Source organism: Neodiprion pinetum, chromosome 4 (genome assembly GCF_021155775.2).
Source record: "Neodiprion pinetum isolate iyNeoPine1 chromosome 4, iyNeoPine1.2, whole genome shotgun sequence".
NCBI classification, from domain to species: domain Eukaryota; kingdom Metazoa; phylum Arthropoda; class Insecta; order Hymenoptera; family Diprionidae; genus Neodiprion; species Neodiprion pinetum.
Window position 1 is genome coordinate 5,928,878 of NC_060235.2, and position 18,292 is coordinate 5,947,169.

Genomic DNA, 18,292 nt, shown 5'->3' on the forward strand with positions numbered 1-18,292 from the left:
AAACAAGGAAAAAAAAGGCTTAACGTACCGCGAGTCGAAGAGATTGATCGCTTGCTAGTGTAAATCGAGCCTCGTATTTCTGGGAAAGGAAAAGCTGGTCGAATCGATGAGCATCGAGCTTTTATGCGCTGAACGGAAACAGTTTACAAAACACTCTAACCAGAAAATGGTCAGCCGTAGTTAAAACCAAAGAATTGCGATTTCCGTTTCGCGGTTTGTATTTTGACGGTTCAAATGTCGAACTTGAAAATTTATACCTAAATTGATTTGTATGTATCTATGAATTTGTACATTTTATATTATTTGTAATGAAAAATTGTTGAATTTAGCTCTAATTTGATTCGATCGTAAATGAGTCCGCGTTGAAAATCGACTCAAAGTACTTTCTCGAAACAGAAAAAAATAAAAAAAAAAAATTGTCTCTTTGATTATAAGAGACATTACAATGCAATTAATGTGATAAAAATGTGACGGGAAAGTTTTCAATCTTTCTTGGAACAAAAAAATTGTTAAACTTTGCTTGAAATTTTTTAGAGACATTCTTATAATTCTTTTTAGGTAGCGTGAAACATACTTTTCGTATTCTATGATCTAGTTTGTCGAATCAATGCTTCGTTTCAAGACGATACGCGTATAGGTCTGTATGATATACATGATATAACGCATAGATGACAATCATCAAAGTTTGCGCGTTTCAAAGGGCAAAGTTCGGCCCCTTCGTTGCTCGGAATTCCCTGTAGTGATGCAGAGGCGGACTGGGAAACAGGCCTGAATTAGCTATGCGCTGTATTACAGAGAAGTTGCCGTTGGCTAGCTTCTCGAACCCTGCAAGTAGTATTTAAACTAGCGATAATTTATGTACACGAGAGTTTCCCTCGCAGTTTGAGCTGGAAATGTTTTTCAATTTTTTTTTTTCTTGTTTTCGAAAAATCGAACGGTCACGGTATCGGATTTTTTAAGAGCAGAAAAATCTGTTGAATATAATTTTAAAATGTCGAAAGTCCAAATGTAAAGAGACCAAGTACAGAAAACCAAAATACAGAATCGTCAAAATTTTGACGATTATATGTTTCAGCTCGCTACACGTAATTATCTTATTATGTTTTCACTTTTTTATACTTCGATTCTCCGTATTATAAAATTTAACAAAATTAAGAAACGTTTGAAAATTCGACACCGTGACCTTGATTTTACTGATCCAGTTACACTTTTACCCCGTTCTAAAAATTCCAATACAGTTCATTTCAAAATATAAATATGAAATTGAAAAGTTTCTCAAAATAATCGTTTCAAGATAAAAAAAAAAAAGTACGGAAAAAAAAAATTAAAATATTTAGTTAATCAGCGTACGGTTTCCGTAACATTTTTCATTATTACTATTATTGGTACAAATTATGAAAAAAATAAGAAATAATAACATCGACAAAAATGACTGGTTTTTTTTTTTTTTTTTCTCTCTCTACCTACATACTTGTCGCATAATAATGTCAGCACAAAAACCCTGCGAAGGGATTTTTCACGCCCACGATCGTCGTCACAAGTACGATACGTAATATATTACGTTACGTATACAGCTTTTGTTAGGAACGAGAAATATCGTTGCGTAACTTTGGTAAAAGTGCTGTGCACGGTTTCCGTCTCGACGAATGAGCGATGATGGGTACTCTTGGATCAGCAGGTCGGTACAACGTATACCATATCGATTATACATATACCTGTACACACGTATAACGGAAAGGAAACTCTTTTCCCAAGTATACAACAGCCTCGGATACATGGGAAAAAAAAAACACGGTGTCGGTCGACCGTGTCGATTATGGGTGTTGAAAAAACGATCGAAAGAAAAAAGTAAACTGGTACGATAATCGATAAATCGCCGATAATGTACCGAGCATCGAGAAACAGAAAAAAAAAAAAAATAAATAAACAAATAAATAACAACAATATCGAGAATACTTTTCACACGTTGACGAGAGGGTGGATTTTTTTATTTTTCTTTCGTCAAGTTACAATAATTATTTCTCACGTTGCGCAATACGCGTGACAAGTCCTCATTTCGTACGACTTGGGTAATTCGAAAAAAAAAAAATAACTAAAAAAAAGGGTGGAAAAAAGTCTGTCACCATACAATTTGTCCGAAATTGCGCGCTGGGTAAACATATGAGAGTGTTTGAAAGAAATGAAAGGGTACAGTTGTAAAATTGTCTCATAAATGTTTGAGGCTCAGATACTGTCGGCTGTATTGCGTGGTCAGTAGGATATGTACATATACTCGTGTATCATAAGCCGCAGGCAATGAAAAGAACGAAAAAGAAAAACATAAACAAAAAACCAAACAAACAAATGCGAAGCCACTGTGAGAATAAAAAAAACAGACAGCTGTCGGGGGATTTCAATACGGAAAATAATTTTTTTTCCCCTCATTTTTATTGCTTTCACTACCTACCACACCTTCGTTCCTTATCCACGGTGAATGCGTGTAATGAAGAACGCGTGAATTGGAATTTGAAAATTTCAACGATCAAACAAATGATATTCATGAGAACCAAGCGGGATTTTTCTGAACGCAGAATATCATGAGAATTGATTAGCTCGGATCGATTGAGTAAAGAGTTGCAATTTATGTGAAAAATAAAGGGGGGGGGGGGGAAGGATTGTCTTTTTTCTTTGTTGTGTAATATTGATGATAGCAATTTTTGCCAATGCGTTGTATTATTCTTGCGTTACATAATGTATTACCTTTCTCTTGATTAATTCAAGATGGAGGGAAAAGAAGGACAAAAATAAATAATGATGCGTAACCAAGAGAGCCTTGGGACGACAGTAATAAATCAGTTTATTCACTCGATGAGTGTAAACGGATAATATCGAGGGTAGATATTCATGAATTTTTTATCGATTAATCGTTACAACGCAACGCAGTATCGAATTATAAGATGCAAAAACGTTTGCGCATTGGCAAAAGAGAAATTTATTCCATTGCGGATTATCAGCCAATTTGCATCTTTCTTATCCCACGTTTTCGCGATAATAATATATTCTTTTACATACGCATATTATTACGCGCGGAATTGGAAAGTTATTGAATAATAATGGAAGTAGTAATACAGGGACTGTTCTGGATACAGATTCCTTTACCGACATTTTACCGACACTGCGAATGCCGGTTCGGGATACAGATTACTTTACCGATATTTTACCGACACTCCGAATGGCCGTTCTGGATACAGATTCCTTTACCGACATTTTACCGGCACTCCGAATGCCGGTTCTGGATACAGATTCCTGTATCGACATTCTACCGACACATTGAATATCGGTTCTGGATACTAAAGCGGCGATGCAGATGAAGTCCGATTTACATACTTCCATTTTCGACCTACTTCTTAGCTTATATGTAGATACTCGGAAAGCCGGATAGAGATCCAATTTTTACGATACACCCTATCACCTCAGAGTGCAGACATATTTATATTTCATCGCAGAAGAATCAGCTGCTGTCAGCTCGAGGCGAGTCTGATTAAATATCGAACCGAGTTTGTGAAGCTGCGTCGGTTCGTCAGACAATAAAAGAAAGAATAATAATAATGGAAAGTAATACTATCCTTTCAGCGCGTCAGTGAGTTATAACAAATGAAACCTGACTCAAAACAATACCGAAGACATTGAAGAATAAAAAGGAAATGAATCAGTTGATAAAAATAACCAAAAGTTCGATAGGATCATCGTCGTGCGGTATTAATTGCAAATGGTAATGTTTCACGTGGGTGGATTAGCACGTCCAGAAGTGTGTGCGTGATCGTGTACTGTTTATTCAGCTTCTGCAATCGTCGTGAAGCGCGGGAAAATATGGCCGAGATTACTACCGACGCCAGCAGGCATTCTTCACAGGATAATCTTGACGATGATAACATTGGCCAGGATCCCACAGTCGCAGAGGAAATGTCCGAAAATTCCCAGGACCAGACGCAGCTTCTCGTCCCGGACAAGTGAGTGTTCCTTTACTTCCATCTCAATATAAATATAATATAAAAAAATAAAAGTATAAAAATATGAAAAAACGGCGATCGTTTCGAAGCACTTCATCGGATTCACTATGTCAAGTAATGACGTGAGCTTTTTTCAAATTCAGGTCACGTGGGATCGTTTTGAGCTACTGCAAAAGGTCTGAACTAATGGAAGAACTTGAGAATTCCATCACAACTAGTTTTTGTATCACTTACAAGTCCTTTGATAGTATTCTTGACATCATTATTAGTCTTTATTAATGTCCATGGTAATGTCCGGCAACTAAGGTTTGCTTGTTTAAATAGAGAACCTACTTTAGGAAACCGAAAAGTAATTGATTTTTGGGAATTTTTTTGACAGCGCAGAATTGAATGGACATTTTTTAAACTCTTGGGAATCTTTTATTACTAGTTTAAACTACATATGGTAATTTTTTCAAGTCATTTGAATCATGATTGATCGAGTTATCATCTACGTCTCACAGCAGAAATTCAGTCACATTGGCAATTCGCGTACACTCTAGAGGTCGCAATTTTTATCTGAAACCAACTCAACTGTAATTTTTGCATTGTCTACATGATTTCTAAGAACGTGAACCTAAATCTCATAATTAAAGACGAACATGGATGTTTTACAGGTAATTCAAAAAGAGAGTGTGATGTTTCACGATTTTTGTCATGGCTTTTTGTAATTAAAAGGGATACTTCAAACGATGGTAGGTTTATGTTTTTAGACATAATCCAAACAATGAAAAAAATATCAATTTCGGTGGTTTCAGATCAATTTTGCGACCTTCGGAGTGTACGCAAATTGCCAAGGTGACTGAAGAACTACTTCGGGACGTAGTTAATACATTGATCGATTGTGGTTGAAATGACTTGAAAAAATTACTAGATCTAGTTCAAATTAGAAATAAAAGATCCTCAAAGTTTACAAATATCCATTCAATTCTTTCCTGTCGAAGAAATTCCAAAAAACCAATTACTTTTCAGCCTCCTAAAATAGGTTTCCCCCTTTAGACAAGTGCAACGATTACAAAAACAAAATTTGAAAGAGCGGAAAGCTAAAAATACAACCCTAGGAAATATGATGCCATAAAAAATCATTAAAACTAACTGTATAATAAAAAATCACTTGAAGTATAATTTCGGATCAGTCAATTTGTCGAAACATCTTCGACTAATTTTTGATTCTGATGTGAACTGAGGACTAATTTCAAAGTCCCTGAGTGCTCAACGTTGTCGATAAATGGAGAAAAGAAACTTTCCGTACATTGATGGCTCAGGAAAATTCGTTCCGTCACTCAGGGTAGTTTTGAAAGAAAAAGTTTTCAGCGCTGAGTGGAGCTGTAAATCCTTATGCATGCGGTGTCGACGGCACTGTGCGCCGCTAAAGCACACATGGTACTTTACTTCGAATTCAATATGTAATCACGTTATCTCTACTAAGAAACTGTGAAGGGGAGGAAGAGACTTCATTCAAAGCGCGGCGCTATGGATCTTGGAGAAGTTCAAATGACGAACCGTCTTCTTCAATACCTAGAAAATCGTTTCTTCATTTCCGGTTATGCAGGTTGCGAGTGACGGAAAGAATTCTTTCTTATATGTCACGAGTTATTTGTAATTTCAAAGCTGAGGATGTTTCGGTCGCGTAATATCATTGAATAATCAAAAGATAGATGACTACAATTCAGAAGTCTCGATACAGATTACAAAACCTCTTTTAAATAATGAATGACTGAAGAAGTACGCTCACTGATCGGAATCAATCTTCAGGAGCTAGAATCGATGAGATATCACTTTTGAACGCTACTGTACAACGTTTACACGTAACAAGTTTGAATTTAATGAAAATTTTCAAGAATGACAAAGTGAAATTTAGTGAGAAACTTTTTTGAAAACAGTAATTCTGCCGCTGTTGTTACACGTTTTCAAAAAGTTTCATAAATACTTAGATCAATTATTCATCGTGCAGTAAGTTTATTTCGAAAATGAGTAATCTTACACGAAAAACTTCGTCATTGTGAAACTTCAAAACTGGTCGGAGGATGGACTCGAAAATTGGAGTAGCTGGCGACTACTAGTGATAGTCTCTATGGGATCGGAGATTTTTTTTTTAGTGATAGTTTCTATAACAAGATCTTTGCCTCGACGCGAAAACATCCGTAGGATTTCTTTTGGATGGTTAGTCGGTACAATGGAAAAGGATCAACGCGACATGCCGAGAGAGAGAGAGAGAGAGAGAGAGAGAGAGAAAGGAAAATTTGATAAGAGAGAGCACATCAACCGATCCAAGACTGTCTGGGGAAATTCTCAGGCTAGTAAAGTGAGCGAGCTGGTTATGCAGCAACGTTATGCAAGGACCGAGTGGAAGTCCTTGGTGGTCCTTGGCACTCTACGGGATGGGTAAACCCTTGAGTGTGCATATTTCAAAACTCGCTCCCCGCAGGCCCAAAGGTCGAGTCTGAAACAACGTAGCTTTGTCACATTGCACACTTTCAATTTTTTATAGCCCCATGCGCGGCAATACAAGGTCTTGGAAACCCTCGGAGGAACCTCGATCCATCACTGATCCAACTATCCACTATGCAAAGTGCATTATGGAAGGCGAAAACATTGAAGGGACTATCCAGTATCCGGACGTAACTATGCGAGAAGAAATGTGACAGTACTCTGTCAGAGTTTCAATAGACATTCGGTCCAACTTCTTGGATGGCGTTAAACCAAGCTACGAATGTAACTCATCTTCCGATCCATCAACTTTCATCGACAACTAAAGCTGCTGCTGATATTGAGATTCGATGATGAATTTTTGATGAGTAAATGTTGACCGAGGGGCTGACTGAGGACGCGAAAATATGAAACCGTGACCAACTATTGCATTGATCTACAATGATTCAATAACTATTGGAACTCTTTTAGATCATGATTCATCGATCAAAACTTCAGGTGCTTACAAGAATTGTGTTAGAATCCAATCATGTATTCGAATAATTAGATTCAATCATCAAATTTCGATACATTTCACGTGAGCGAATGTTAACTGAGAGGCTAATTGAGAACACGACAGTACGAAGCCATGGTCAAATATTGTATTGTTCTATAACGATTAACTAACTATTGCGACTCTTTTAGATCATGCTTCATCGATCGAAACTGTGAATGCCTACAAGAATTGTGCTGGAATCCAATCAAATATTCGAAAAAATATGTTCAATTATCAAATTCGGATGCATTTTACACGTGCAGACGTTGAAGCGTCAAAATTAGCAGGATCTTCATGAAGGACAGAACGATTTCTATCATCGCTAACCACATTAGGAGAAAGTAAAAGTTTGATTACCGAATATCGCTGCAGTTAGATTAGTGAATTTGAATAATTTGCATACCCCTGAACCGTCAGTGACGATTCATGGATTTCCTGGGTCAATGGGCGGTTGGAATTTGATAGTTCCAGAGTGATATCGAGGGTTGTATAATTTACGTGAAACTGTTCCCTAGACCGAGATTGAGCGAATAACCGAGCATGACACGGAAAGTTGTTACGTTACAGCTGGGGCTGAAATGGATGTTCGTCGATCGCCAAACACCGAGAAGAACCACAGAAATTACAGTGTTATGGTACACGAATCCGTCGTCTATCTCGACTGTCGTGCTGTAACAAATAACAACAATTCAACCGGGTGATTGATAGGCTGATGAAAAATCTGAGTCAGGGTGGTGGCGCTGCGGGGGACAAAGAAAAAGACGAGAAGAGGAACGATCCACGGCACGCCTAACGAAGATTGAGTGAGTGGCACCCGGATCTCGCTCTCCTTGGGATTTCCTTCCGAGTCTTAGTGACTAGGCTGTCACTTGGTTATGCCTTGCATTCGTTACTACCCTTGACGAGCCAACTGCCGATACGAAAATCGCGATTTTCCAACAGTCTTAGAAGCTGTAGGATACTCCTTGTCTCTGACTCGTTTTGAAAAGGCTCGATTTTTGATACTCGACGCTAAGTCGACTAAAGTCAGCCTCGAGCGAAGCTTGTTTTCACTGCACAAACGGTTTCAAGATATAGTAATTTCCCTCAACTTTCTCTTTTTGCGAGCCAATTTGCCCAAAACGGAGGATTAAATGACCCATGATGGAAACAGGCTTCGCATTGCTCGATTCTGGTCATTTTAAGAGAAACGAGGGAAAATTTTGTGAAAATAGGTGAGTTGTTGGGGTTTCCAATATATTTTCACAGTATCGATCTAACAGTAAAAAATTAGATACACACTAGGAAAAATTTCTGGATAATATCAACACGTGCCAGGGGGCGATTGAAATCTTGAATGTAAAACACATTGAAATTTTCGACGTTTTGTTGATTATTTATTTATTTTTTTTTTCATCGAGTAAAATGGATCAAAAAATCAATTTGATGCTTGAGAAAAATGTTCATATTTTCAATTAAATGTAGGAAGAAAATAATTTAGGATGATAACGAAACCCAAACCGTAGGAATTAAGGTTTTATGAAATATAAAAAAGTTTTGACATTCAACGTATTTTTCCTTTCTGTTCCTATGTCAAGTTGGCAGTATAAATATTGTGCTCAAGCATCAAACTGATTTTCACAGTTAATTTTAGCTTATGAAAAAAAAAAGTATCTGGCAAACATCGGATGGTTTCAAGGAGAAATCGACTGCTTTCGCGTAAATTTAGGGGGAAACCTTCAGTTTCAGAGTGCTTGTATGCGAATAAAAAAAAAAATATGTGACGTAGTCAAAGTTTCTTTTTAAATCTCTCGTTTTTTTTATTTTTTTATATTGGTTTTTAGAAGGTATGAGAAAGGCTCAAAACTGACTCTTCCAACTTTCAATTATTGGAACCAGAGTACAAAATCACACCATAGAACACCTAAAGTTTAAACCCGAAATCAAGTAACGGAAGAAGGGAAATGAATGTTAGATCAAAAAAAAAAAAAAAAAATTGTTATTCCGCGTTTTCGCAATGGTCAAGCAAAGCATAAATCATATTTCGGATGCTCGGCGTGTTAAAAATGGTTTTAAGGTTGCAGAACAGTGATTTCTTTCCTTATGTTTTTTTTTCTTTTTTCTTTTTTTTTCTTTTTTTTTTTTTTCTTGTCACCTGACGTAAGTGAAGCGATATCTCTCTGTGCATAAAAACACGATTATCGTCACTGAGCAGCGGGACGTCGCAACGAAGCGACCGTTTAATTAACCCCCCCTAATTAATTCCTTCAGGAACAGATTGACGTACGGAACGTGTCGTATAAACCGTTTCCGAAGTTTCTACGGAAATTGAAACGTCGACGGGGAAAATTCGAGCCAATTTTCGATTGGGGGATAACATCGTCGATCAGCGTCGGTCAGCTACGGCGGTTTGCATGGCACAGCTACAGTGACGATCAGGTGCGATGCAATTACTGATGATTGGAATTTGGACAACGCGAATTACCCAAATTTGCTGGAACGTGCAGAACTCGCTCTACCTGTGACTAAAATCCGATTTTAAACCGTGTCGAACGATGATTGCTTACTGACGGCATAGAAAGAGGAAGACGGAGCGAAATTGTGCTGTCAAAAGTGTTTGCGATTACTTCGGAAATTTTGTTTTTCGATTATTTGACATTTTTCAGAGTCTCGGGAAATCATGACTTTAACCCTTTAATTTACGGAAGCCACTGTGGTGGCACACTTTTATTTTTTTCTGATTCTTTCTTATTTTTGCATTTTCAGGGGAAAAATTACTAAAAAATTTGGAAAGATTACGATTTTTTAAAAATCCATAATTGTTTCGAATCGTTGTAAATAAGCTTATAGAAGAGAAAACGTATTTTCGTAAATGCAATTCGTTAGCAGAGAAATTTGATAGTAACGGTATAATAAAAACGCTTGGAATTCATTGCTTGGCAAACAGAGATCTCAAAATGACCATTGGATTTACAAAATTCAATGCACAGGGGTACTTTTTACCCTTCTCAGGGATGGATATAGATAGTATTGGGAGTTGCAGATGTTTTCGGCCTAAAATCGTACTGTATCAAAATAAATAATCGTATAAATCTCATTCGAGAACACTATCTAAAACAAAGTTGACAATTCACCCCGTTTTAGGGGTTGTTTTTAGTTTTAATCAATTTTTGACATCAGATTCGCATTGAGGGTCGAAAAATACATAGGAAACGTATAAATGAACTTCAAGCCAATAAAAAAAAAAAAAAAAAACATTAATCGCGTGACTGAAAAAGTTACGTGGAAAGAATGGCCATTCTGACGCCGTTTCGTAAAGGTCATCAGGGAATCAGGGGACCTATAATTTTAGGATCTGTACAGAGTTATCAAAACTCGTGATTTAAATTTCCAGGCTGATTACCGATCCAAAGTCTAAAAAATTGAAACACGTTGAATTGTTGAGAAAATTGTAGAATTTTTTTTCTCAACTGGGATTTTCCCAAATTCGAAAAACACCGAAGTCATGTTATTCTTCAGATTTTCAAGTTCCGTACTTTTACTTCCTTCAAAATTTTCGGGAGCTATAACTGAGCTGTAAATCATCGTAACGGCAGAATTCAAAAGAAATCCGAATGAGTCATGATAATAATTACGAGTTCAATTCTGCGAAAAAGATTATTTTCCGCTATAAATATAGTTCAAGTTAACGAGAGAGAAAATAAAAAGAAAAAAAAAAAAAAAACTGATCCTGCCGCTAGAACTTTTGTGATAAACGCTTTTTGACACAACCGTAAACCAAAATGAAACACGGTTTTGCATACGAAGGGTCAGATCTTCCACAGAGAGACTGGTTTCGGAAACGAGGAATTTATCCCCAACCCTGCCGACCTAAGAGGTTAATTTAATCCGAGGAAACTATCCTAATGACAATTTTACGAGAGCCGGATGGTCAAATATTGGACTCCTAAGTTTGGTAGGTGTGTGTGTGTGTGGGAAGAAGTCAGCCGGACAAAAAACGTAGAGGAAAATTGATTTTACGGTTAAAGGATGGGCTGGTTGGGTCTTTGGAGTGCTCGCGCCTTTGTGGTTTTCGGATTAACCCTACAACGGTAACGTTATTTTTTATTTATTTATTTATTTTTTTTTTCCGTCATCTATTTTCGGAAAAAAAAAAAATTCCACAGGGTCTCATTTTCTTCTATTTTTTTGTTGTTTTTTTTTTTCCTTTTTTTTACAATGAATCGCGTGGGCCACGAAAACTTTTTTGCCCAACTTCCACCAAAGAAAAAAAAAGAAAATTTGATCCAACCGCAAACAAACGAAACGCGAAAACACAAGTTGTTATCTTGCGGCGGGTAATGGAAAGTCACGCGGGGTGTTTTTTTTTCACCCTCCCCAACCCCACAATTCTCGTTGCCGTTCTAGGGTTGAACCGATTAATAACCGGATCCCAACTAACTTTTATGATCCGATATCAGACTTACAACGTGATGTAGAGATTAATATACGAACGATGTTAACGACGGCTCGGAAAGCGTGAAAAAGAGAAGAGGAGGGAGAGAGAGAGAGAGAGAGAAGGAGGTGAGAGGGCGGGCGGGGGGGGGAGGGGGCAAACAACACGAATATCGCATCATTCGTATTTACCTCCCGATTATTCCCCCGACGATTTTAGTGCCGATTAGCGTCAATTACTTCGCGGACAAGACTGGATATCTTGTTCGGGCGATATTGGTATTTTTTTTATTTATTTATTTATTTTTTTGTCAACTTTTTTTTAACGAGGAGTGAATGATCCTTTTTTTCCTACGCAACATTTACTTGGAAAAACGTTTATGTCCACACGGATATAAGAAAATATTTTCTTTCTTTCTTTTTCTTTCTTGACAAACGATCGTTGAAAAATTTTTCATTACCAAATTTGGCGCGATAACATCGAGTTTGAGAATAATTATTGGTTTGGTTTTTTTTTTTTTTTTTTTCATTTCATAAAATTGCAGCCGCGATACGAAATGTGAAGAAAAATAAAACGGGATATTTTTAATTTGGATCCAGCTGAATTTTGTCTGGTGAATTGTATATGCATGTGTTTTAACCTCGTACCGTGCCGATCGTTGATTAATTTTTATTATTACACACGTGTTTCACCGTCGTTTAACGTTTTCATGCAAATTCACAATTTTTATACCCACATATGAAACGGATGAATTTTTCGTTCTGAATAATATAGAAAAAAAAATAAATAAATGAATAACGATCATTTTCTTTGGTTGACAAGAATTTTTTATTTTTTCCTTTCGGCAAAAGAACTGTCGTTGAGTTTCGCCGTTTGTGATATCGTAACGACGAATGGAAATCTTCGTTGTTCGAAGAGAAATTCAAACGAGAAGATTCAAATTCGCAAATAAAAAGAAAAAAAAGGGAAAATAAAAAGAAGCAAAAATTAATTAAATCGTATTAAAATGAAAAAAATCCCGTAATCTGCACGTAATGTACCAGAAAAGGTATAGAATTTAAATTGAAACTAATTAAAAACTTGACAAATTTATAAAACAAACTGCGAGCACGTGTCCGCGATAATTTTTCATAACAATATGTGATAAATTTTTTACTTCCTTCGATAAAACGATTATAATTGGATCGGATAAGAGAAGAAAAAAAAAAAATCACTTCTCTTTCTCTCTTTTACGACAATACACACGCACAAAAAAAAATATATACATATATATATTTTAGTGTCGAAATAATAAAATTTCCATCCAACCTTTCACAATTCGTAACGGAATGTACGGCACACATTGTAGACCTGTATAAAGTAAAAAGTTGACGTCCCAACGACACCGTCGGGATTTATGTAACATAAAATTCACCTTTATTATCGCATTAATATATATATTTTTACGCCATCTTGCCGTATACGCGATACAGGTGCGTAGGTGGCCCAATTATATCCCATACAATCGTTTACGACGACGTTATCTGTAAGGCTCGTTCGCCTCGCGTATATATGGGGCATTCCACGCCAATTCGACCTGGGTTACACTTAACACTTAACCTCTCAGATTTGTCGCGCGATTTTTTCTACGATTGTTCTCACTTTGATAGGTACTCCGAAATCTCAGAGGTCAAGGGTGAAACCCAGGTCGAATTGGCGTGGAATGCCCCGTATACACGCGCACAATTAATCGTATTTTAGCATTTTATTCAAGAAGCAAATAATAATAATAATAATGTGAATATTGCAATAACGATAAGCTCCGTATACTCAAGAACGCGTATAAAAACAATAAGTTGCCACAGACGATAAATCAAAACGAATGTGAACATGAATATGGGCGAAGAGCTTTTCAAGAAGCTGCGGAAAATCTTCACCCAAGAAAATATTATCTCCTTTATATAATACGGTGGTTCGAAAGCTGTAAATAATTTATCGACCAAATTCACGAAATGTTCAAGGAGTAGGCTCTTGAGGACAGGATAAACAGCACGTGTTTATCCTCAAATAAATATTAATGCGGAGCTGAAGACGCAGTTTTTTATATATTTATTTATTTTTGTCCTAATACAGTCAACACGTGTCAGCTGATTTATTCCTTCTTTTTTTTTACACACACATATATATATATATATATGTGTGTGTGTATTTTTTTACAAAATTATGTTTGCGCATTTGTTACTTGTCATAAATATTTCCATGAAATGTGGGATTCGAAAAAAATGATTTCATTTTTTTTTTTTTTTTTAACTAAGCGCACGGTTATTGAATATTTTCGTTGTGGTATTGGCAAATGGAAGAGTCGAAGAAAAAAATTTCAAAAATGGAAACATCAGCCTCGAATATAAGTTTCTCGTTTCGGTACGAATGTTAATATTTATACTTTTCGTCACGTTTGGCGGTGTAAAAGGAGTAGGTATTGGTTTCGATCTAAAATCACTTTTTTCTAATTTAAACAAATCGTTGAGTTTTCAAAACTTCAGAATCCGAGAAACAGGTTTTTAAGAAAACGTCGAACTATCCGGCAAAAATTTACGCGATGATTTCGAAGATTTCTAGATGAAAAAATTCGGAACTTACATGATTTTACAACGAAATGATGAGCGTGAAAAATTGCTATGCCCAGTTTAATTTGAAGTTCCGGTTCTACCGGAAATGAATCGATTCTCATTGTTTAACCAACTAAATTATACTTTTTCTAAATAAACGATTATGTTATTTTTTTTTTTAAATTTACATCGCGACGTAAGGAAATAAGGTTAAACAAATGCAAATCCGCTTTAGTTTAAACCAATCAAAATACATATCCAAGGCTTGATATTTTTTTATTCTTCATATTATTATTCTTGCGATTTTCGACTGCAGAAACTGGCCTTTTTGAACAAACAGAATATACGAAAATAAATGAGTAACCTCAAGTCACCTATTTGCATGATTTTTGTAACGTCATGATTGGATATGCGCAGACTGAGCGAAAATCGATCTTCAATTCCGACGCACCTTATTTTATTACATCATGGTTTTCATATTAATTTTAAGAAAATTTATAAACCTTTTGTTTCTAAAAGAGGAAATTTTCTTTGAAAATTTTTTTATTTGGCTGCCGAGTATAACAGTTTCAAATTTTTTACTCGGTGGTTTTTCAGATAATCGCGGAAGTTTGTTGAACGGACCGACTGACTCATTCCTTTTCACGTTGATGAAAATTATCGCGATAAAACAGTTTTTCCGGCTTCTTTATTCAACATTTAATAACATAAAGACCGGTCGAACGGGTGATCGAGATAATTTGCACGGCTCTAATTAAAGTCGGAATAAATTGAAGCGTTTTAAATACCTCGAGTTAAGAATTCGGCAAAATTCCTTGCGAATTAATCTGCGGAGCCGATCTCGTGCATAATACTTCGTAACGTGAGCCAATTCGGAGGAAATGAGGCAAAATTTTCAGTGAAAAACAATGAATTCAAGATACGGCGATCGTCGCGTTTGAACAATGAAGAAGAAATTAAGCAAACCTCACCGCATTTTGCATTTACACAGGTTGTAACAAAGCGGCGCGGCGTGATCCAGCTTAATATAGATATTTAATCCTACAACCACGCCGAACGTCGAACCATAATCGCTTTTGTGAACTTTGCGGTCATTCGTCGAGAGCCAAATTTTCAGGGGCTTTTCTAAACACTTCGAATCGTACGCAAACTTCGAACAATGAGTCGCAGATTCTCAATATCGTTGATAATATTTACAATGCCGGGATTAGTTGAATCGAAATAATGATCGATTTGGATCAATATGTTCATTAATCATCTTTGTGCGGCACTGAGACAAATTTTTTGTTGCTGTTATCGCTCAGTCCTTAACTATTTTCATTTTTTACCATTGTTTACCAAGAATATTTTATGAAAGTTACGAAATATCTTAGGTACAAAATTTAAATTCCAATAACAGACGATTATTTTTCGGAGAGATTGGAACGCGGAATGTTTGTTTCACACCTACGTAAGTGTTCGGTTTTCTTTATCTTCAACTTTATCGCGAAACTGGCAGTTCGGACAAAGTTCAACGATTTGAAATACGATGGACGAAAGCGGTGCCTTGGGTAACGATGCTGCAGAGTTTTGCCAAAGTTTTCCAGAATCTAACGAGGCACAGATAAGAGTTTAGGCTGGCATTCAGGAAAACCGCGAAGCGACGGTGTATTATCGTGTTTTGAAGAGCACAATAACCCCGGGGAAGGGTTCGAGGACAATGGAATCCGATGAAGAAAAGCGCCGACTTTGAAACTACCCGAAAACTTTGAAAATCATTCGAGACTCGTCACACTGAGAGAGAAACAAAGAGGAAGAATGGGGAGGTGAGATAATCGAGGAAGACTTTGAAATTCGACACGAGGTGTACGATATGAATGAGCGGAAATTTGCGGTGAATTTTGAAATTGGAAAGGATGATTAAGAGCCTCCTTGTCGTACGAACAGGGTGAAATTTATGGGGAAGTTGCACGGAATATTCTCCCGTTTTTGCTGGATCATACCGAGTTTATCTCCTTGTTCTTACTTGGGAGAAGAAACGATGAATCTTTTGCTTTTCCATCCTACAACGTGTGCCGTAATTTCGAAAACGATAATACGACTTTAGTTTACCGCAAATTCATTCGCAGGATTCAATTCAAAGTTTATAATAGGATTTTGGGAATAGATTTTTCTTTCAATTCATTGATGCAAGTCTTACATATTGTAATACTATTATTGTAATCCCAAATAAAAAACATCTTGAACGTGTGTAAAAAAATAAAAGCTACCGGGTACCACGATTGAATTGTAATGGAAAACTTGTTGTCAATCTTTGCCGTGAAATCGGGAAAAATTCTATAACTTTTTTTGTTTATACTTCTGATGTTTTTTGTTTTTTTTTTCTAGAGAGCGATGTATTATTCTTGATTAAAGTCCGAGTACGAAACTTTGAGAAAACAGTAGGAGAGTCAGTTTTTATCGAGCACATAGCGTGTAGTGACACTGCGGATAAAAAACTAGTGCAAACATTATTTTCTTACAATCAAAAAGTTTAGCTGATTTTATAGTTCTCAGAAAACAATATGATTTAGTAATGTCCAAGAAAATGTTTGGCACCACAATCCCGTAGATTCTGCTGCGATTGCGAAATCAGATCTACACAGCGAAATAATTTTGTAAAGATTGAAAAATGATTGTTTTATTGTTATGACTGAAAAAATTATCGTTTAATCGTAGTTTACGATACGTGAATCGAGTGCCACATCGATACATCGACGGAGAAATATGCCGTTGTGAATTGACAGGCTGATTCAACGGTATTAGACGACTAATGATTTGGTTCTGCTGATTACACCGGACGGATACCCGAAGCCTCTCAATAACTGCTCATCTTACTTCTCTTGCGAGAAAGGATTTTTCACGCGTTACTGAAAGTATTTTCCCGTTTCAACAAAAATATTTGTAGATTTACGATGTAACACATCATTTGATAGCGGCAGTTAATTAGCAGCTTTCATTATTTCACAATTTGTTACTGATTTTTATCCACTGAATAGATTTGGTAAACTGTATGAAACGATTTGGTTGAATTTACCAGAGGTGGGTATTCAATATTTTGATAATACCACAAAAAAGTATCATTTCATGGAATTGACTAAATTGAAATCGAGATTTTGTATGTACAAGTATATTTTACTCAATTATATTTTTTTTTTTGCGATTTCGAAAAAACCATTTCGTTAATTTTGGTATTTACAAGAAAACACTGTGTTCTCACGATATAATTTTCTACTAAATGCGTCCACAAAATGATTTTTTTAAAAAAGTAAAAAGCATTCCCTGAGTGTGTTTTTCATTTCCATCCAAATTTACACGATAAAAATAACATAACTCAACTATTACAGATTCGTACTTCAGTTTCATTTAGCAATGAATTTTCCAGTGAATTTTTTAAAAAGCTTAATAAAACACTGAATGTTCTCAATCGTAATTCTGATCCATCAAATTGTAAAACTCTTTGTATTTGCTAAATTGAAATGTCGTTAGAAAAATTGGTTTGCCAGAAATCAATACGTTTTATTAAACCACCGTATAAGACTGTAAATTTTTACAATGCAAACGGATATTTACTTTTTTCTCAGCAGTCGATAATTATTGCCATTTCATAATCATAAAATCAATATCGGCTCAATGTTGGTAACATTAAATATTTAACGATGCCAACGTGATAGAAAAAAGGAAAAAAAGAAAAGAAAAACAGTGTTTCGATAAATTTTCCAAAAATTATCGGATTCAAAGAATTCTACTAGATTTTCGACCATTATAAAAATATCGTATAAAAATCACGCATCAAAGTCTAAACTTTTCTTTGCGATTCCAGTATTTTCTGTTCAATTATTTTCAAAAACATAATATTCTCAGCCTAGGAATGTAATAATTTGACGAATACTCTCTCGTGACAAAATAACAACAAACTATCGATTTACGGTCAACGAGCCTCCTCGTATACGTAGAGAAGAAAATCAGACTCCGCAGCGTTTGAAAATTCCGTTCAAACTTTAAAGTGCAGTGAAGTTAATCCACTCCGAACTGTTACAAGTGCAGAATCCCACTTCACGCTACACCGACTACTAATTATAAGAAATAAGTGCAGCAGCTCGGAGATTAAAACGTCGGAGAGAAGGAGCAGTTTTCAAGTAGATATCGTAAAAGCTCGAATCGCCGTAGCAGCTTCGAGCTTCGGAAAGTCGTCTGAAAGTTTAATGGCGTCTACGACCCTAGAGAGTCGACGACGAGTTTGAACTCTCTTAGCTTCCGGACGTGCAACAGCTGAGCT

At 36.2% G+C, this 18,292-nt stretch overlaps 2 protein-coding genes across 8 annotated transcripts in view; one reads left to right on the plus strand and one right to left on the minus strand.

Annotated features, from left to right (window-relative positions):
• The window catches only part of LOC124216877 (14 kDa phosphohistidine phosphatase), a 127,036-nt gene that overhangs the window by 34,470 nt on the left and 74,274 nt on the right, over window positions 1-18,292 (minus strand). The gene's annotated exons all lie outside the window — the stretch shown is intronic.
• LOC124216871 (arrestin homolog) overlaps window positions 1-18,292 on the plus strand; it is a 96,002-nt gene that overhangs the window by 5,221 nt on the left and 72,489 nt on the right. Inside the window, exon 2 of one of the 3 annotated variants that reach the window (XM_046621932.2) lies at window positions 3,391-3,989. In XM_046621932.2, coding sequence (XP_046477888.1) covers window positions 3,850-3,989 — 140 coding nt within the window. In that variant the 5' untranslated portion in view covers window positions 3,391-3,849. The remainder of the gene's footprint in view (window positions 1-3,390; window positions 3,990-18,292) is intronic. The other 2 variants (XM_046621931.2, XM_046621934.2) reach the window with 2 other exon arrangements.